At 52.5% G+C, this 21,635-nt stretch overlaps 1 protein-coding gene across 1 annotated transcript in view; it reads right to left on the bottom strand.

Moving 5' to 3' along the window:
* PLXNA4 (plexin A4) overlaps window positions 1-21,635 on the bottom strand; it is a 523,137-nt gene that overhangs the window by 152,470 nt on the left and 349,032 nt on the right. Inside the window, exon 6 of the mRNA XM_014607569.3 lies at window positions 3,169-3,292. Coding sequence (XP_014463055.1) covers window positions 3,169-3,292 — 124 coding nt within the window. The remainder of the gene's footprint in view (window positions 1-3,168; window positions 3,293-21,635) is intronic.

Genomic DNA, 21,635 nt, shown 5'->3' with positions numbered 1-21,635 from the left:
GCCCTTCGGCACAAGGTTTCTGAGGAAGGTGACTGCTACTCACAAGAGGCACTCTGCGGACTACAGAGAAACTGTAGCGCTCCAGTCTAACTCTCTACGCCTCCTCTCCTAGCATCACCACAGAGGGAGGTCTCTGGCACCAAGTTCCTGCGTATAGAGAGTCTAGTTACAGCCGTCAGTCAGCCAAAAGTATTCGCTCCCTTTAGCGGGACAGCGGCATCGCTGCAACTCTGCCGGAGGCTCGGGCGGTCCTGCCCCACGGCGTGGGATGGGACACTCCCGCTGGCCATTTCCTCACCAGTCAGTCTCCAAAAAGTCTCTGCTTGGATGCGGGGCCGTCATGCCACTTGCCACTTGGAGTGGCAGGTCTGTGCTCAGGGATGCCTTGCTCGGGTATCCCCACCCCACCCATGCCTGCCACTGCCATGCACGTGGCCACAGATGGACGGGCCAGGCACAGGCGTGCTTCAGCATCCTGGTCACCGACCTGAGCTCCACCTCTAGGGATTAGCAAAGATCGGTAAAAGGCAGGGCAGTATAGCACCTAATAGATTCATTTGTTCGGAGAGTTAATTCCCTGCTATGTTACCACCTAGTGGGCATGTCTACACGTGCATTTACTGCACAGTAACTTACTGTGCAGTAAGCGGTTCTTAGACCGGCATCTACACGTGTAGGCATTGCAGTGCAGTAATGCTGTGTATGCACCGACTTGGAAGTAAAGTTACTTCCAAGTCAACCCAGACAAACAGGGTTACTGCACAGTAAGGCATCTACAAGTTTCTTACTACGCAGTAACTACTCAGGAGTAAATTTGCTACCTGCAGGTACCTTACCCCGAGTCGGCATAGTTACTACACAGTATGGGTGTGCATGTGTAGATGTGCTCCCTTACTGCGCAGTAATTTTCACTTACTGCATAGTAATGGTGCACATGTAGATGCTCCCAGTGAGGTGCATCATGGGAGTTTTCATCTCCCTTGAAGGCATCCAGCATGAGCCACCCTGTGATAAGTGGTGGCCAGAGAGGATGGATCACTGATCTGACTAGCAGACAATGCCCATGTGAGCCAGTTCATTGCCTGGTGAAGAAGGTATGTGCCTGCTGACTTCGCACTGGACGGGAAGAGGAGAAAACAAGAAGCCCTGGGGACTTAGATGGGCTTGATAAGTAGCCTTCCTACTAAATGGCTGTAGATCTGACCTTCTTCCCTCCCTGTTAATATGCCACCATCAGCAGAGGAGGAAATGCCCAGAGCTCTCTCTCAGCTGCTTCTTCATAGAGGGAACTTGTTCATAAGTGTGCAAAATGCAGAGTGCAGGTACGTCACCTATCAGAGCACAGACTCAAGGGAAAAGCCTGGGCCCACATGTCGAGGGCCACTGATATCTAGGGACTCCTACACTACTGCAACACCTCAGCCCGGCTGTGAGCAGAGAATGCAGCAAACTTCTCCCACACAATCCACGGCAGCCACATGGGCCCGAACTAGCCCCAGGTGTGATAAGCACGTACCTGGACACCCGTGATGCCAAAGAAGCTGGCTTATCAATGCCACATGGATGCTCCCTGTCATCGGTCAAAACGTTGGCTGACCAGACAGGCATGCCTCCTAGCCTCACCTTGGGGAAGAACCTGGTATCAATGTGGAAGAGCCTCCCCAACCCAGATGTGCCCAAGACTTAATGGGATCAAAGTGGGGCTTCCTCTAGGTCTGCCAAGAAGCCATTTGTGATGGTGGCCATTGGGATGGGGACACCTGCTCACTGATACCCTCTGGCTCATTTGACACACTCCTGCACAGTGATCTAATGACATCAACTTCTGATCACAATAGTTCGGAGCTGATTTGCACCACCACGGTAACCTAGAGGTGAAAGGCTCCATATCCCGGTCTCATTTTCAGTCATTCCCCCAGGATTTATTCTAACATAAAAGAATTCAAAGAGACAACTGAGAGAATAAAAATAAAGAAACCCTGAACTCCCAGAAGAACAAAGGACTTACGCTGTCTCAGATCAGTCTTGTTTGAAGTCTGGGAAAGTTAAGTCATAGGAAAGTTAAGAGGATGAAACAAAGCAGCCATGACTGGACATGCAGGATTTGACTGGCTGGCTTCTTGCTAAATGACTAAAAAACTCAGAAACTATGGCCCTAAGAGCCGGAGATGGACAATAGCCGAACAACTCCACCAAACCCCAAAAGGATGTGGGCTACTGACTGTTTCAAGGAGACACTGCAGGGAAATGAAGCTCTTCATTTCATGGTCATCATTTCCAATCCCAGGGTGGACTACAGTCAACAGAAGTTACCAGCTGGGGGCCTGTGTGAAAGGGGTCCTAGCTTGGTCCTTAGTGGGAGGGTATGAACAACACGAAAGCACCGCTCTAGCTATCAACGGTGTCATCAGAGATGAAACCACATGGTTCCTCCACAGCAAATTCTCAGTCTCAGAAAAAATCCCTCCAGAAGGAATGATAACACTTATTACTCTGCTGGCATCTCATTTTGAACAATACTAGAAGTCTGGCAATGCCACTTGCTGGCTTTAATAGCTGTCTGCTCCGAAGCTAGTGCGGAGGAAGACCAGGGTTAAAGATAACATAGCACGGACCCTGGTAGACATGTCCTGCAAGATGCTGTTTCTAGGATCTCCAAACCTCTGCTCGGGGTGTTCTGTGTTAAAGCTGTGTCAAGCTCGGGTTGTTTGGTTGGCCAAGAAAGAGACACTGCTACATGCCCAGATGGGAAATCAGAGGACATGAATATGGTCCCCATCCCCATCCTGCTCTTACCTGCCCCAGTTGTACAACCTGAGCATAGTTCACACACAGGTACTGATCCTAGCCTCGCTGGTGGCCATGGTGTTTTGTATAAACACGTCCCCTTGACAGGCTTGCTCAGTCTATTCTGAACTGCAATCAGCTCTTCTCAGTGAAGAGAAAAAGTCCCCCCACAGTGTATGTCAAGATGAAACCCAGGGGAATAGGGAGCTCTATGGAGACACACAGATGGATCAGAGACAGCCATTCAAGCTGGCATTTCTTCCCATGAATGCTGAGTTTGAGTGTATTAATTGGGGGCATAAGACTGGTCATGAGGGCAGGGGAGACCTTTCTGCTCCTGCAGAGGAGCAGGCAGAGGAAGGGAGGGTCAGTGCTTCTTACCAACACATTGTACTGGGAGACGGAGATGTTGTTGGGATGCACGGTGAGCCGGACACACTGCTTCATCTCCGAGGCGAATCTCCGGGGCTCGCTGGACCGCTCGCATCTCTCCTTCCTTGTGCACCTGCGTAAGGGGAACAGAGTGGGCCAGGGATCAATGGCACGTGGTCATGTGGGATGCAACGAGAAAAATTCGACACGGACAAAGCAGGACTCGACAAGTAGCCCTTTGCCACAATCTCCTGGGATCTTTGGACTATCACCAAGCCCAATGGGGCAGGGGTTCAACAGGTCCCAGGACCCATTTAGGACAAGAAGTGAAGACCATGCCCCGTCAACACTGCAATGGGAGTTTGAAGTGGGCCGAGTACATTTCCTGCAGGCTGCAATCACTGCACAACCCAATGGACTTTGCTGGGGCTCCAAGCCCTACACGGACAGCATCCCTGGCAATGAAGCCACTGCAATGAGGAATAGCATGGACATGGAGTGAGGCCATCCCATGCCATATGGGCAGGAACGAGCATGGTGTAATGACTCCACCTGGCACTGTGGGAAGGTGAACAGCTCTACAGTCAAGTCCTCTATTTCCCCATTAGCAGAGAGCAATGCAAGCATTTCTCACCCTGACAACCCTACGTACCTCAACCTCAAGCTCGTCCAACCTCCATGGTTCCCATGACCCCTGGCCTCCTTGCTGAGCTGTCACCAAGTACCAGTGGGATTTTGGAGACATGGACTCCTATGACTTTGGATACCACCACCCACCCAGAGCCACGGGTCACAGAGAGCTTGGTGACCAGCCTGTAAAGACAGCCTGCGCCACTATGCACACCAAAGCTATCTGAGAATACAGGATACGTGCCTGCTGCAGTACTCCTGTACGGGTGGCACCTGCCAACTCCTGTGGTCACTGCAACCCAGCAGAGCTTGGGAGTAAAAAGTGCACCACGCTGGTGAAATCCCCTTGCAGCTGCACATGTAGGGGCTGCATGCTGCACCCAACATACAGACTCCATGGGAGAAGGAGTCCTCCAGGGGAATCCACGCCCTGCCCTGATGGCTTCCCACATTGCACTGCCTTATGGGTGCCTACACAGGTGTGTCATTGTTGAGTATTGACTTTGGTTTGGAAAACTTCATTTAGCATACTCAAGGATAAATCCTGAAGATGTAAGGCAGCTGCAACCTTAGGGCACAGCAATGAAAGCTCTGGGTGGCCCGCACCTTGGAAAACCAAACTTGGTTTTCCAAGGTGCGGGCCACCCAGAGTTGTCATTGCTGAGCACCCCAAAGACATGACTCCTTCATGAACCGCCAACCTGGTGCCTCGGCTTTTCTCATCCACAAAATGGGCTAATAGCCACTTCCCTATTTCACAGCGGCTGTGAGAATTGAGTCATATAGGTGCTGCATTCAGACTGTGATGGGTGTTAACTGGTCTTATAATAGTTCATATTGCTTCTGGTCCTTTCCAACAGCCCTTGCCCCTTTGTTTTACCTGCGGCAGGGTAGGATGCTTTGGGGGTTTGGGGGGCAAGATGCCTTGTAGTTGTTCAGCAGAGCGCTTTTAGGACTAGGCTAGACAAGCACTTGGACAAGATGGTTTAGTCAAGGATGGTCCTGCCTCACGCAGGGGCCAGAGTGCCGGATCTGATGACTTCCTGCGGTCCCTTCCAGTTTTGCTTGTGTGTGATCCTACAAAGGTGTAAATATGGGACTCTAATATGAATGACTAAGGCTGAGAGTGTTTCTATCCTGATCTGCTTTTCACCAACATGAAATGTTATTCACACTCATTGCCAACCCGTTGCAGTTAGAAGGAAAAGATCACCTAGAAATCCCAGGGTTAATCTACAAGGACAGCTCCTCTTGCAGGCCAATTACCTTTGCCATTAAGTTAATGTTATGGACTTGCAGGGGGCGTCAGCAATGGCCTTTGTCATTAGAAGTGCTATTACCCCTGTTAAAATCTCCTATAAAGGCTAAGTGTTGATGTGAAATTATTCACCCACTGCCATACTTTGGCTTTTTCAATTCCCAGTGAGGTATTTGTGTTATGGTTATCCCCCAAAGCATCACGTGTTCAGACAGGGATGCTCTCTTACTCTTTGTATACACAGTGCTCTGAAAAATTATGCCCTGGCCCATGAATGGGGTCTCCAGGTGCCACCGCGTGACAGATTAAATGGCTAAAGTAATCAGGATATTACACAGCAGGGTTTTGATTGCGAGGCAAGAGCTCCTGATAGGTCCAAACCAAGCCCAAGATTTTGGCCTTCCTGATCTCTGGGGAAGCCTGGATCTGAATCCAAGCTTTGGGCTTCTCTCTTTTAGTTGAACCTGGCTGAAACGAGAATTGTCATCTGAACCGCAAAGTGATGAATCTTTCTTGGTGGGGGGAAAGTTTCTCCTACTCTGGTGGAAGAAGGGGCCCACGGCAGATCTCAGCTCTTCCCTAGAAGTTGTAGCCTGGTTTGGAAAATGATAGCAGCAAAATATCAGGGCACTGACATAATGCACCCCTTTTAGCATCCCAGGAGTCTGCTTTAGTGCTGCTGTGTGCTGCATGGGGGATTTTAAAGGCTGGGTCTCTGGAGGGCTGGAAGGAGACAACGTTAACCGCTTGGTAAACCGCAAGTCCCTTATCTCTGAGCAAATCCCAGTGGGAAATGCTCATTGGAGATCCTTGTACAGCACTCTCAGAGAACCAAATGGGCACAAAGATCCCAGCAAAATACAGAAGGGAACACTATCACGTGAGCAACCCCTCGTGGGAACAGCCCAGCATGAACGACCTCCGGCCGGCCTGATATTGGACAACCAAAGCATTGCAGAGATGAGTTTTGGGAGTTGACTCCACAAACCGTTCCTCTGATTGCAACGTTTGGGAAATGTCCTGATTGCTTAATATTAATGAGACAGGCAGGAAGCCAGGCTTCTGGTGTGTCAGCCCTCGAGGTCAGCCCTTACACCTAGCAAGCAGCTAGAAGTGAGTTGGGGAGCTTAGAAGGGGAGATGAGGCCTGTCAGGACACCTGGGTACTATCATCTAATACGTGATTCAATGGTGAAGTGTCCAGGGCAAGGGCTGGCTTCCAGGACTGACCTATACAGCAAAGCCCTGAGTTCACTGAGGCCTCATGGTGCTGTGGAAATAGCACTGCTAAGTATACCCTAAACTGTGCTGGTGTCATGCTAAGGTTACAAAGGCAAGGACTCAGGAATTTGGACGTGCCAGAATTAAAGCTCCGTGGGCACCTCTAATTTGCACCCCCCTCCAACCCCCTGCATGCATATGCATCCTAGCACTTGGTTTAATTACACCCTAATTAACATCCTAATGACAAAATCAAGCACAAGCTGGCTGAACAGAAAAGCTGTCGGGTGGGACCAAGCAGCGGGTGAGATCTGCAGCACAGATCTCTGTCCCCTGGGCTAGCAGGGCAAGCAGTAGTGGTAGCACACTGCCGTCCTCTATGGGAACCAGTGCTGGAGGAGGATGAGAGGCACCTCCACCTGACAGCAGGTGCATGGACCTGACCCTCCCACCAAATTTCAAGCCCCGACGTAGGGAGGCGCTACCACTTGTCCATGCCACTGCTACCATAAAAGTGGGCAAAGCAAGGTCATTGGCCCCACGCTTGTTCTCAGAAAGGACTGATTGTTTTTGTACTGAAATTAAAAATCAAGGCAAGCATGCAAACAAACAGCCCACTCGAAGCAGCCGCCCAGTGCAGGGAACAGCCAGCCGAGCAATTTGAGTGTGGCAAAGTTATACATAATGGAAAAGGGGGAGTCTTATGTTAAGCAGCACTTGCAGAAACCAAGCCCCACCGCAGAAATGTGATGCACCTCACATGTGAGGCACCGCACGGCCCAGCCGAGGGAAGCTGTGGAACAAACCGCCTGATTAAATGCAAACCGCTCCACAGCCTGATCTAATAAAAGTCTGTATCTGCCCCGATCCCCCAAAGGTTTCTTTAACTCTGCTGTATTCCCTTATCTGGCACGTCCGATGCCCTCTCCATTACTGCTTACACAGGAAAATACCTTGTACTGCCAATAATTCTGCTTCCCTTTAATAAAACATCAGTAACGAAAACATCAGGTCTGTCAATATGCCTGGATCCGTTTCCACTGCTGCATAATCTAATTCAGTGCTGTTCACACTATAATTAGCTTGGGCAGTGTTTCCACCCAATGGCATCATGTTACACTTAAGACACATAAAATGCCATATCCCACCCCCGAGCTTATTCTCATAGGACTACAGTGTACAAAAACCTGCTTTCCTCCGTGCCGTAATCGCTCCTGCTCTTTTCGCATCCGCTGCACGTCGAACAGTCCCAGGTCCTGCTTTGTCTCCCTTTTTTAGCACGAGTATGAAGAAACCTGGTCCCACTGCAGACCCATGTGGGATGTGGTTTCCTCCTCAGCTCCCAGGAAGAATAAATACTGCTAACTCCAACCCTCTGCTCTCTATCCACTAACCAATTACTTTAATAATATTAAATTAATGCTCTGCTCTTCTATAGCATCTTTCATCCAAGGATCTCACAGGGCTTTGCCCAGAGCTAATTAATCCACATAACATCCCTGGCGGGTGGAGAGCATTCCCACTTAGCGAGGGGAACCGGAGGCACACGGGGGTCCGCAGCACGGTCCGGGGCAGAGCCCAGCGTGCCATAAACCAAGGCAGAGATTCAGGCACTAGGCCGGGACTCAGGAGAGCAGGGTTCAAGTCCCGTGCTGTCCAGAGATGACGCTCGTGTCACTAGGCAATGCCTGCCATCCACCTGGGGCAGATTAGGAGCCCCTTCCCCTTAGCAAGGAGCTACTATAGAGGGTCTGTCTGTGGGTGATGGGGGGAGGGAAAGCTAAGGTTAGCTGTTGGATGAATTACCCCTTCCCTCCTGAATGCCAGGGGAAGGGACCCCATTGCCCACCTTCCCTTGGTGGTAGCAGCACCGGGGCACCCATCTGGCACAAGGGGCTTTACAGGATGCTGGTGGCTGCGTAGAGAGACCGGTGTGCTGCCCAGCTCTCATTTCCCATTGATGGAGGGAAGCTTTCTGTACAGACATTGCTCTAGATCTCCCAAAGACCCCTCCATACGTCCTGCTCTTCAATCAGATCATGCTCTTTTGTAGCCAGGCAGTCCCCAGAGCAACAGGCCTTTCTCTCATGCCCGTACCTGACAATAGGCCGGCGTTCTGTATCGTTTGTGACGACGAATTAAATGCATTTAAAAGTCACAATCACCCTTGTGCCCACCTTTTCTAGCCGTCCTTATTTTTGACAGCTTCCGAACCCCAATACGATGGCACAACCGTCTCTTTGGCTACGTGTTGTTCAATGGGGTGTTTTGAATTCGGGCGATGTGTCCCACCGTGATGGGGCACGGGGCCTCTGGGCCATGCGCAGAAGTATGGGGCTGTTTTGCTGACCTCGAGAGCCGGTTCAGGGGGGTCTCACTGGAAGCCATGCTGAGCGGCACGGCGAGTGGAGACCAAGGAAGAGAAGGGAGAAGCCCCCGGTTCAACCAGCCCGAGAGGAATTTTTTCTTTGGACACCCATATGAGAATAAAGCCCTGCCTCACATTTCCTCCCCTTTGCTTGCAGCGGTCAAATAATGCATCCTTTTTTTATGGAAAATGTCAGCGTTTAATACAAAAGCATCCCACGTGGATTTTGGTTTTGACTCAACGTGGCCAAAACCCAATGTGGAGTCATCACGCCGTGTTCATTCCTGCCCATATGACACCGACTGGCCTTGCTCCATGTCCATGTTATTCCTCATTGCAGTGGCTTCATTGCCAGGGATGCTGTGGGTGTAGGGCTTGGAGCCCCAGCATTTCTGCGCATGCTCAGACTGGTGTGAGAGAAAGCCGGGCGCAAGGAAACTGGGTCTGTGCAGCCCACTGGATTTTACACCAGACACAGGGGAGCCCAGGACAGGGATCCACATTTTCTGTTTCCCATGGAAAAATGTGGATTTTCTCCTTTAAAGGAGAAAAACCAAGGAAACCATAGGTTACCCCTTGCAGACTGGCAGAGATTCAGCCTGCAAGGGACTGCTTGGGGCTGGGGGCAGTGGGAGGAGGGCGCTCAGAGGCAGGGGGCCACGTGCGTATATATGAGGGCATGCATGCACATGGCTGGCAGTGCTGCCAGGCAGAAAATGATGCAGAGCAGCTCCTGTAGCTCCCTACTGGTAAGCCTATGGGGTGGGGGGCATAGCCGATGCAGGGGGAAGGTAGGGGGGCATAGGCAATGTGCAGGGCAATGGGGGAGAGGGCAGGGGGCATAGGCAATTCATGGGTTAGCAGGGGGGCATAGGCTATGCATTGGGGGGCATGTGCCCCTCCAGATTTCTGTGCTCACAGCAGGGTGTGGGTCTGCAGCCTGGCCACCAGCACCAGGCAGAAGCCGCCTCTGTGGCCCAGTGGGCAGGACCCAGCACAGGAAGGTGGAGTGGAGTGGGGAGGCGTAGAGCTGCCACCGCCATCACCACCACTACCACCAGGAGAACCGTACAGCTGTGCCTGCCAAGGTGAGGCCCCTTTGCCCACCAGGCAGCAGCAGAGGGGCACAACTCTGCGCTGCCACAGCTGCTCCACTTCACTTTGATGGCCATAGTGGCACAGCGGGTGCAGGGCTCCCAATGGCGGTGGTGGCATCAGTGCAGAGTTGTGCCCCTCCGCTGCTGCCAAGTGGGCAGGGGATACCTCACTTTGGCAGCTACGGTGGCACAGTGCTCCTTCCCATGCCAGGTCCCACCCACTGGGCCGCTAAGGTGGCTTTTGCCTGGTGCTGGTCTTACCCCAGCAGACTTTGACCTCAGCAGACTTCCTGCCTATATCAGGGGGCTGGACTCGATGGACTTGCGAGGTCCCTTCCAGCCCTAATGTGTATGCAATCTATGACCAGGCTGCAGGCCCGTACCCTACTGTGGGCACAGAAATCTGGGGGGCACATGCCTCCCATTCCCCCCAGTGTGTAGCCTATGGTGTTGCCCATGCCCACACCACCCCTTCCCCACACACTGGGGGGGGCTAGGGCCTGGAGGCCAGGAGCGAGGGGCACCAGCAGGGCTGGGGCGGGTGGGAGACTGTGGGTTGGGAGTGAGGGGCACCTGCAAAGCCAAGGTAGTGTTATTATAATGATTGAGGCACTGGTAGGCTTCCAAATTGCTTCCAAATTGTAAATGCATCAATAAAGCACTGTGTTCAACTAGATAAAAAGTGGTGTTTCATTTTAATCATGGAAAAACATGGATGGGGGGGGAGGGGTCATCCCCCAAATTTTGAAGTTTTAAACAGAGAAAACCAGGATCCCTGCCTAGCATTAGGATCTACAACAGACTGAGACGTTCTTGAAAGACTAGCATCAGCGTGAAAATCCCACCCCAATGGCTCTGTGCACACATGTGGAACAGGGACCAGAGCCTTGAACCCAACTGGTTTGGGGTAGAAACAGGGCAAATGCCCCTGAAATACAGGGAAGCAGCCGCCTGTCCAAGATGCCCCCACTACCTTCACCACTGCTGGGTCTTACCCACATGTTCCTTGAGGACTCGGAAGAAGCTGAAAAGGCAAATGGGGGTCATGGAGATGTTCAGGCAAGGGGACTGAGTCCCCTTCTCTCCCAGAGAAAGGGAAGCAGAGGCTGGACTAACTGTTTTAGGGAAGTCCCAAGTCAGAGGGCTCTCCCTTCCCTCCAATGCAGAAATCGGGTGGATCTCAGTCTTTAAGAGTGAGAGAAACAGGATCCAGGGAATCCACCCTGATTCTAGTCCTCACTTTTGCTTTGCTACCCTTGCTTCTTCCCAAAGATGCCACAATGCTGAACATCTCCCCATGTCGCACCTGGAGGGGGGTGGCCTCTGGGACACAGAGAAGTTAAAGGACTTGCCAAAGGGCATGCAGGACGTCAGTGGCAGAGCTGAGAGCAGCTGCAAGGTGTCCTGAATCCCGGCACCCTGTCCTCACCACTGGATGGATGTCACTATGGGACTCAGACTTACACCAGGTGCAATCCATGGAGGATCCCCAGGCCCAAATGCTTGTGTGTCAGGAATAAGAGGAGAGTTATCTGCTCTGAGAACAGAGACGTGGCACTTTGCCTTCTCACGTGCGCTCGGTGCCAACTTCTACTCAGCAGTTCCCCTAAAATCCTCGCTCAGATGAAACCTAGGACTTTCTGCCCTTCCTCCCTACGCAAGGCTGGAAGGGAAAGCAGCTCAATTTCTTCTCTACTGCCTAAAATAAGGAATCCCATTAAGGTCAGATAGGCTGTGCATAAACTGGTCGGCAGAGGGAGCTCCATGGAAGCCAAGTGCAATCATGACCCGGCGTATTCAAACAGCTCGAGGGATGCTCACTTGAGCCTAGAGATAAGATACAGAGCCAAACTGAGAGCATTAACTCCCTTGGAGTGGTGTGAACGTGACAGACTGGGTCCTCCTGATCTCTCCGTGGTGGTCTGAGTGTCCTGGCAGACTTGGACATGATGGCCTGTCGCTGCAACGGGGTGGATTTTGCCTCTGGATGCCAAGTGGGGAGCAATGAAATGGGGAACGGGAGAAAGCAAGCTGGTACGGGTCAGCTTATGCGCAGCCTGGTCTCTCCCAAGATCACTCCTGCTTGCAGAGACAGCACATCTGGGAAGGAGGGAGGGAAAGTTGCCTTGGCCACTGCCAGATCCTGGCGATTTCCCACCTGGAGTGGAGAAGTGGGAGGAAAAAACTAAGCTGCATCTGCACAGAAAGTTTAAGGTCAGTTCCAGCAATGTTTTGACATTTCCAGTCTCCCCTAGGGTCCTAAGGAGAGGAGCACCAGAAATGTCAAGATGCAGCTATAATTGACCTTAAGCTGGGTGGGATAATGTGGGGAATCTTGTTGGGTTTTTCTCCCCTGATCTCTCCACCAACCCTTCCAGTTGGCAGGCACAGGGGCTTTGGCTAGTTTGCTCTCCCCTGCTGCGGGACAAGGGGCAAAGGGCCTGCAAAGGATTCAACACCACATGGTATCTGCTGGCACGGTCACTGAAGGAGCCTGCAAACACCTCCAAAAGAAAGGGGGGAAAGGAGGTGAAGTTTAACAGGGCACGAGAGAAGGGGCAGAACCAGGCACCGGGATCTGTTAGAGGGGAGAAAAGTAAGCTCAGGACAGCAACCTCAGCTGAGATCAGGCCCTGTTGTGCCAGGTGCTGCACAGGCACCTGGTCTCCTGCAAAGCTCACGGTCTAGGGTAGCAGGGCAGGAAGGAAGGGTGGTTGCCCCAATCCATACACGGGCTAGCAGGGCCCGCACAAGGTCATTTATCTCAGCTCCCTGCTCAAGTCAGGATCATCCCTGACTAAACCATCCCAGACACGTGTTGGTCCAAACCTACCCTTAAAAGCATCCCTTGCTGGTGTCTTTGGGATACAGCAGGACTAAGCGGTTTGCCCAAGGTCACACCAGAAGGCAGTGGCAGAGATGGGAGCGGATCCAGATTTCTCTCCATCTAAGGCAGCGTTTAACATCCTTCCCCTATGCTAACTCATGGGCTTTGGTCATTTAAAGCCAGCTTGGGCAAAGGTTGGACCAAACGGCCGTAGAGAGGAGCTGGAGTAAGCCATTTGCCCTGGACCTCTGGCCTGACTGGGAGTTTAAGGAGAGGCGGGGAGTCAGGAAGGGAGACGCTGACCCACACGTGCCTGCCAACCCTGTTACTTTGCCAAAGAGAGTGCCGATGATAATTGCTCTGGCTGCTAATCTATTCTAATGCATGGTAATAGAAGCCGAATTTCTGCCCTGATAACTCGCCCTGCTTATGCTGCAGAACCTCAATCCCATCCCCAGCCCCTTATCTCCGTCCCCAGGTGGGCCCCTCCCTCCATCAGAGCGACTGAATAAACACTCCCCCAAGGCCTCGAGGGGACACGGGAGCCTGGGATTTGCTCACCCACCCCCTGCCCTGCAAATCCAGGCTCTTAATCAACAGCCCCCCTCCCTTGTAGGCTGCAGATTGTCTTGTCATTGCTAATCTTGCCCGCGGGTGCCCTGTGCAATCGAATGAATCCCCCCCTTGGGCACAGAAGGAACCAAACACCCCCAAGAAGGCCCTGCCGGTTCGGAGGGGACCCGGAGCCAGCACCAGCTCCCACCAGACCTGCTTGTGTTTGGGGGGGCAGCGAGGAGGGGGATTCCTTGTTCATTCAGGCCCCGAAACATTTTACATGCAAATCCCTGGCAGCTCCGAGCCTTTGTCCCCTGCAGAGCTGGAAGCTGCCTGCTGGCACCAATGGCAGGCGGCACGGAGCTGGAGGGAGACGAGGAAGGGGAATGAGGAGACCCGGCCCGCAGCCAGCTGTGTTCGGTATTCGAGAGACCCATCTTCCCCCTTCCAGCTAGGCAATGCCCGCCTTGCATGGAGAGCCCTCGAGATCAAAGATGCCAATGCAGGCAATGCCGGAGCACCAGTCAAGTGCCAGAAGCCAAGCAACTCATGGTTCACACTCATCAGTGGGGCATTTCAGTGCACAGGACCTCGCTGGGATTAATTTACTCTGTTTGGGGGCCAGTTTCCACAAGTTTCCAACTGAGACGGAGGGGTGGAAGGGACCTCCAGGTCCAAGCACTGCACGGTCGAGGCATTCGCTCTTCCCGAGCCACCCTAGACAGGTGCCTACCATGCCTACCTTCATCTTGAACAGCAGCCCTGCCACATCCAAGATTTGAAGGCAGGCCCTCAACCCCATGCCTATAAGCTGCTGTAGTCTGGGCCTCTGCGGGGTGCCACTGCCTCAGGCCAACTCCCACCTGATGCTGCAAGTTCACTTAAAATAGTAATGACGATAAAGGGCATCTCTGAGCCTGCAGGGGCCCTGTCCTGTGGCTCGGAAAACTCCCGGCTCCAAAGCCCTTCCAGCTTCTTTGCTTCAGAGCTAACCAAGTGTAACAAAGGCCAGAGGCTGGAAGTGGGAAGAGACTCCCATAACACACCCAAAAGCCAGGGAAAGGCTCGAACGTGCACCCTGCAAGCACCGAGCTATAGTCAGCACAGAGCAATGCTGTGAGCTTGGAGGCAGCCCATGCCAGAGGAGAGGTCTAGGCCAGTTGGAGAAGGCAATGAAGCGCACCATCCTACCCGTGCACAAGCAGCTAAGGACTGAACAGAGGGGACAGTCCCTGCTGGGTTAGCTGGAGGCACATGGCTTGAATAGTCATAAGGGCATCTCTGTAGAGAGCAGCCTGGTATCTCTGAGGAGACTGTAAAGCAACTTTCTCCAGTACCGAATTCACTTACAACAATTTTAGAGAAAATTAAAAAGAAGAAAGGGAGAGAAAGGAAACAAGGGTGGGGAGATAAGGCAAGTAATTAATGAAGGAAATTACTTTTCCCAGAGAGCATCCTATCATGGCGGTTCTTATTCATGCTCATAATATTTGTGTTTTCCCTGGGACCCAGGGAGATAACACCGCCAATACTTCCGTGCACTTCTGCAGCCTCTCCTAGGTGTGGCTGCTGTGAAAGTATTATCCAAGGAGGCAGTGCTGGGCTCCCGACCTGAGCCCCATTCAGGGAGCATCTCCACGTGATCGGGGGAACAAGTCCGAGCCAACTCCAAGGCTGGACTATTTGCTGCTGCCGCCTCATTGCTAACGGCTGGATGCTCACCCATGTTGAACACCCAGCAGACAAAGCCAACGGGAGCACAGCTGCTGTTAGGCAGGGCCGGAGGTGTCCAGGACGGGCACACAAAACCAGAGGCACCCAGAAGTAGTGGGCACCTTTGAATCCTCTGGGTGAGTCAGAGTTAAAAAAAGACACAGGCTCAGGAGATGGGACTGCTGAGAGGTGGCGTAAGGAGGAGCTGACACAGCCTCATCTCATGGGGAGGTTGTAGGGCCTTCCAATACAGAGAAATAATAAATAAGGGATTTATTTTTCAGGGCTGGCTGTTTCAGCTTGCTCCTGGCTGACAAAGCCCTGCAGCAAACCATCAGAGGGGCAGGATGCTGGGGATAAGGCCAAGAGCTTCATCTTTGCCATTGGCAGCTCTTCCTCAGCTAGCATCACCGTTTGGGACCTGACGGCTGCATTTATATAGGCCGGCTAGGATACCTATATTATGCAGCGTAGCTCAGATGGGGTTTCACATGGCTCTGTCACCCATCGCCTCCTTCCCACCTGCCTACCCCTGGCGCTGCATCCTTTCTCTTGTCTTGTTCCCAGTAGCCTGGCTGGCAGGCAGAGCTGCTGCTTATAGCCATAAGCCATATAGCTTATAGCCACAGACAGAAACTGTCCCTCTGGGCCTAAACTTTTCTCATGCTCTGAAGCATGACCTAAGACCTGCCAAATCGTTCCTCTCCTGGCTTCCAGGGCTATCAGGGAGCCAGGCAATCTGCACCGGATGAGGTGCAGGATGGGGTGGTCACAGAGAGGCCTGCGGCTTCTTCTATGCATGACCCCAGTGCTGCGGGGAGGTCCCGAGAGTGGCCACGTAGATGGAGACTGAGGGCAGCACCAATACTACTGAAAGGGACTTTCTTCCCAGCGGGAGCAGTCACGGAGGTGAGAAGTTGCTGGCCCTCCTCTCTCCAGGAGTAGGGTAGAGACAGCCCGGTGTCAAAATGGGGTTGAGAAGCAGCAGAGCCAGAAACTGCAGCTCATTGGGACTGCTGGCACATAAGACCCATCGCTGGGGCTGGCTGTGAGCTCTTCCAGCAGTTAACTTTCTCACTTGGATTCGGAGATCATAAATAAGGGAGGAAATGTGTTTACACTTGTGGCTTTCAGTTGCTTGCGTTGCTGAGACTGGCTTTTGGTCAGTGCTATAACATCCCAGACAGCTGAGTAAGCACACTGCTGGCCGGCGCGGTCTCTCTCTGCTTCTCAGCTTGAAGCAAGAACAAAGAAAACACCCGTTCACTTTAAGATGTCCAGTGCATGAACCATGGCCAGATGTGCCAGGGTGAGCTCTCCCATTGCACTGCACTAAAATGCCCCGTGTAGCCAGGACCACGTGGAGGGCAGAGGGGCAGGACGCCTCCCTGTGTAAACCAAGCAGTTGATGTGCAGTGCCTGGGGGTGCAGCTGAGGCCCCTCTCTGGAGGTTCTGGTCTCTGCCTGGATGGTGATAATCCACGACACCATCCTCTATATCCATCTACCCTAATGATCCTCCACACTGCTTATGTCTTAGCAATGCAAGCAGCCAAGAGGCTGGCATGGACGGACGGCCCGCAACAGTCGCACGGGGCAGTCTCCGAAACAAGAGATGCCTGGGGCTGCTGCTCCAGGTGTGCAGAAGTGTCCCTCGTGTCCCCAGGAGTCATCTCCCTCCATCAGAGAGAAGCAAGGACTCTTTCTGCTCCTTCCTCCCATGTTTTGCTCTCCATCCAATCCAATGATGCCCAACCACAGTGCTGCAGCACCTTGGGGTGCTGCCAGACCCTTTGATGGGTGCTACGGGGTACCATGCAATATTGGCACTGGTAGGTGTGCAGGCACCTACATGATTCATAAGGGTTTTCAAATAGGAAACCAGAGTGTTCAAAGCCTTTGGCCCTCCTGCGATCTGTCTGCGCTCCTTGCAACAGAAGACTTGCTCTAGTGTTTTTTCTGTAGTCAAAAAAGAGTGAAAGCTAAGAGCTGGCATTTTGCAAGAGCAGCCTTGACTCTAACAAGGGGGCCCTGAGTCAAAAAGTTTGAGAACCACTAGTCTGGTCTGTCCTCTCTCTCAATTTTCCCCTCTTCTCTCTCCCCACTTCCTCCTTCCCTCTCTTTCTCCTCCCAGCTCCTTCTTTCTTGGCCGGCTCCCCCTTACAATCGTTCCTCTTGCCGCCTCGAGGGTCCTCCCTGATGCTGGGGGTCTGAATCCCAAGGATCACAGGGAGGTCTTGAAAAGGGGCTTCTCCGAGCACTGCATCTTCCTTACGTGTGCTGACGGGCAGTGAAAAACCATGCCTGGAAATGCAGGGAGGGGGGTCTCTCTCGCTCAGCTCTACCTGGTCCTGGGGCAGCTGAGAAACCAGAGGGACATCGGGACAGGCTGGGAAAAGAGGCTGGGGAGAGAGCAAGCCCCTGGCCAGGCCTGTCTTATCAGGTCACCACTCTGGAAGAGCCAGGAGAATTAGCCCGGTGCTCCTCCAAAGCTGCACACTACTATAAATGTCATCCCCTGCACCTGTCTTGCTCCAGCTCCTCCACCAGAAGGAAGCCCTCATACTTTGTCACTTCTAGACACAAGGGGATTCACCAGGTTTATCTTACTGGTGACCACTGCCCATCCTCTCTCACACCAGTATCTTACTGGTGACCAGTGTCCGCAGCTGGCAGCATGGCTCTGGCACGGCTTGGGCTCTCAGCCGATGCTTTTGGCTGCAGGGAATAAGCTGTTGGCACATGATATATGAACGTCCCCTTGTCCAGACGTGTTAGGAAAAGGATGGATTAAATGCTGAAAAATTGCCGTGCTGATATGACTGACCTCTCTCAAGCTGGGCTGTCAGATGCGAGACAATAGAGCTATTTATTATACAGGCCAGGTGTCTTTCTCTCTCTCCCAAATTCTCCTTCCCTTTAATGCTCAAAATGATTTTAAAAAACCCAACAACCTCCTGATGTTTGCCAACTGCTTGCCACTTATCTGGGAGCCACCACCACGTCTAATGCTCACAGCCGCAATGGGATGCCATGGGAGGAGGGTTATTTCTTCTACCTGCGCAGGTCGTTTGCTGGGCTCTAGGGCAAGGGCTAGAGTCCCTGCATGTGATGTGTAAGGGCTAAAGATGGGAGTCCACATCCAGAGTAGGGGCTCTTGGTGAAATGCCACAAGATCACGAGATGCCAGCCACATCCAAGTGGGAACACAGGTCCTGGCTTCGTTTTGAGCATAGCAAGTTGAGCCCCGATGCATGAGTTCATGCTTGGCACCATCCACACTTAAAATCCAACATATGATTCTGGGGCCGAAGGACCAAAAAAACAGGCAGGCAAAGAAAGAAACACCAGACACCTATATCTGAGGCCTGATTCTTCCATGAGGACAGGTCAGGAATAGCGCCTCTGCAAACAGGGGTGGCAAAGCAAGGGAAAGGGGGCTGGGATCCAACAGCAAAGCCCTCACACCTGCGGCAGAGCAGAGATGCACAGCTCTGGGTGCAGACGCCAGACCGGCCTCCTCCTCTCTCCAGCTGCCCCAGCCGTCCCTGCAGTCCGAGGTGTTAAGCATCATTTGAATACAGTGCGGCGTGCGAGGTATAGGTGTTATTATTCAAGTCAGTGGCTCCAATGAGATTATCCAGTCTAATGGAGCAGCTTGCAGAGACCTCCCCTAAGCCTGAACTTTCACTGTCAGAGAATTCCCAGCCAAGTGGAAAATTAGAAGGAAAAGGAAAGAGGGGGCTGTCGGGGGGAGCAGGATGATTAAGTTCTCTCGAAATTAATTCATAACTAGAGAGATGGAAATAATAACTCCCAGAGCCGGTGGACAATCCCCGGCAAAACACATTTCAATTTAGGAGCCAGCTTTGCGGCTGCTATTGCGGCCGTGTTTGGGTCCTGGCTTAGGTTGCTCAGTTGATTTAATTTTCTACCCAAGATGTTGATTTTCTCCCTGAACCATGGCTCCTGCCTTCTCCCAGCCAAGGCTCTAGAGGAAAATGCACCATCCCACCCTCTCTCTGCCCACAGCTTGGCTTGTGCTAGCAACGCTGGACAGTTCCTGCAGGCCGAGCTCTGGGGGCTGACAAATCTGTAGCGGCACAGCAAAGAGCAGAGACTCACAGGGAGAGGAGAGGACTGCAAGACAGATGGACACTTAAGCTGAAAACAGATGTCACATTTATTCCAAGAACCATTTTATCCTGGGACAGTGCAACTGTGCAGATACCACATCCACTGTCCTGGGATTAATCCTAAAAAAATGTCCTGGATAAGAAATAGTAGCAATTTATCCTGGGATATTGCAAAGCACATCTGTGCAATTATCCTGGGATTGCATCACTGAATCAATGGCAGAAAAGCGGCACTGTATTCAGCCACTCACTAAGCCCTAATTAGAAGGATGGTGTGTACACAACAAACCTGGGATATTTTTGTTCCAGGACAAACACAGGGATGAATGCAACATCTGTTGCTAGTCATAGATAGATAGATAGATAGATAGATAGATAGATAGATAGATAGATAGATAGATGCATGCATGCATGCATGCATGCATGAACGCATCACAACACAAAGACTTATTACATGTGAAAGACAGAAGGAAAGGAGAAAGGAAACTCTAAGTAGCAATTAGATGCCAGGCTTGTGGTCATGCTTGTACACAGTGCAGAAGCAAGGGCCAAAGGGGTGTGTGTGTGTGTGTGCAGGTGCATGTGCATGTGTGTACCACAAGGAACAGGTCAGTCTCCACTGGGGTGGAGAACAAGTCCACTCCATCTGAAGGCAACTGAGAGCACTTTGGTTTCCAAGGCTGGCCTCATGGAATGGTTTGGGAGCCCCATGTCAGACTACTCAGTGGGATGGATTTGTCCGAATCCTCCCTTCAAGCTGCTGTCATGCCACCAGCTTAACACCATGGACATATGCAACTGAGCTGTGAACTAGTGTCCCATGCTATTCCTTTTGTCCTGAAGGACTTTCTCTTGCTGGCACTGGCAATCGCTCAACCCAAGCTGCAACCCAGCGAGGTAGCTGAGGGGTCACCGATCCCAGGCCTTGCTGTAAGCATGTTAATCAGTGAAATGCAGCTACCTCTGAGGTGGAAAGCAGCTGGTGTTTAACAGCACCCAGCTACATCAAGCAACAGTGTATGACAGGGATATCCCAGCTGTGGTTGAAAGGCAATGTGTCTTAAAGTAAGACTGCAATGATGTAAGTTAGAGCTGGCCTAGAGACACCCAGGCCAGTGCTCCTCTCCCTGGGGAAAGGTGCTACTGGACCTCAAACAGCAGATAAAATTCAGGGGCTTGGCTGGGGACTTCACCCAGAGTGACCACTGCAGCAACATGCATGCATGCCCCTTCCTGATGCCATGCTGTGACTGGCCCCGCACGGATGAGCGTCCCGTACTGAAGCAGTCACACGTTCCCGCAAGAGCCGCTTGTTCCCAGAGGGCTCCGATCCCAGCCCTGCACGGACCTCGGCTGGCCTGTGGGAACTGAGAACCACAGCGTGAAGGGTGGGACAGGACCTGGGGTCTATAAGCACTGCCTAACTCAGGTATCTAAGCAGGGATCATGCAGGGCAGCAGCCAGCACATTTCTAAGCCAAGTGGTATGAAAAAGGAGCTAGATGAGAAACTTCAAAAGCAGCAGCTTGGGAGATAGGCAGAGCTGGGTCTCGGTCACAGTGGAGACGGTTTCCCTGGTACAGCTGTGGCATTAGCTGACTCAGGCCTGGGCAATGCAAGAGGTTCACTAGTTGGCTCCATTGCTCCCTTCTGGCCTTAAACATTGGTGGGACAAATCTGCAACAACCCCATTATTGCATTGCTTTACACCAGGTGAGGCTGTGGTCCTACGACTCTGAGCTGGTGCTACCGTGGCTGTAGCAGTGCCGATCTCCAGCTACCAGGACCCCAGGCCCATTAGACCCCAAAGCAGACGTGCGGATGTGCAGCAGGGCCACGAGCCTGGTCCCGAGGCCATAGGGCGAATGTGCAGGCCCTTGCCGTGAGCTTGGACAGGAGGGAGTTAACGGTGTTTACCTGACTCCACCGAGCAGGGCAGTAAAATGTTACTGCTTCCCAAAGGCATGAAATATAATTTTGCCTTAAAGGTTAATAGTATTCTCCACCGGGAGGGAGGGGAGGAGTGATTGAAAAGCTCTTTCATTAGGTGTCAGGACCACTGCATTCGCTCCACTTCTCGCCAACGGGCTGCAGACCGCCTCTCCCGGCCCCGCGGGCCTGCCCGTGTGCACAGCTAATGGCATCAGAGCAGTGTCTCAGGAAGGCCAGTGTCATGGTGGAGGCACTGGGCTGGGATCCAGGAGACTGAGGGCAATTAACTGCATTTCTCTGGTCCCAAATTCCCCAGCTTGTGAAAGGCAACATGGCCGTGATACCTCCCTGTCTTACAGGTGTGTGGTGATGTGCTCAGGTATGATCCAGCCCACGGGCTCAATCCTGCCATGCAACGCTTGAAAATTTGGTGGCGGGAGAATGGTGGCAGTGATAATCGCCATCGCTCCCCCATTGCTAAACTTCCAGACTGGTGGAGACCTCCACGGGCTGGATCTGATCCTGATACAGCAACCTTTCCGTGGCAGACTTCCGGCACAGCATGCCCTTCGGGAATTGTGGTCCTAGATGCAGAGTCAAGGGCAAAAGCTCAGGGCGAGACACTTTGTTCCCCCTGTCCCAAGCCACTGCCTGCATGCTCCTCACCCTGCCAGGCAGTGGGCAGAGGTGAGATGGTGCATCCCAAGTGTTTTTAAACATCTCACACTCGAGAGGGTGCTG

Source organism: Alligator mississippiensis, chromosome 4 (genome assembly GCF_030867095.1).
Source record: "Alligator mississippiensis isolate rAllMis1 chromosome 4, rAllMis1, whole genome shotgun sequence".
Classification (NCBI taxonomy): Eukaryota; Metazoa; Chordata; order Crocodylia; family Alligatoridae; genus Alligator; species Alligator mississippiensis.
This window is presented reverse-complemented; position numbering and strand designations above follow the sequence as displayed.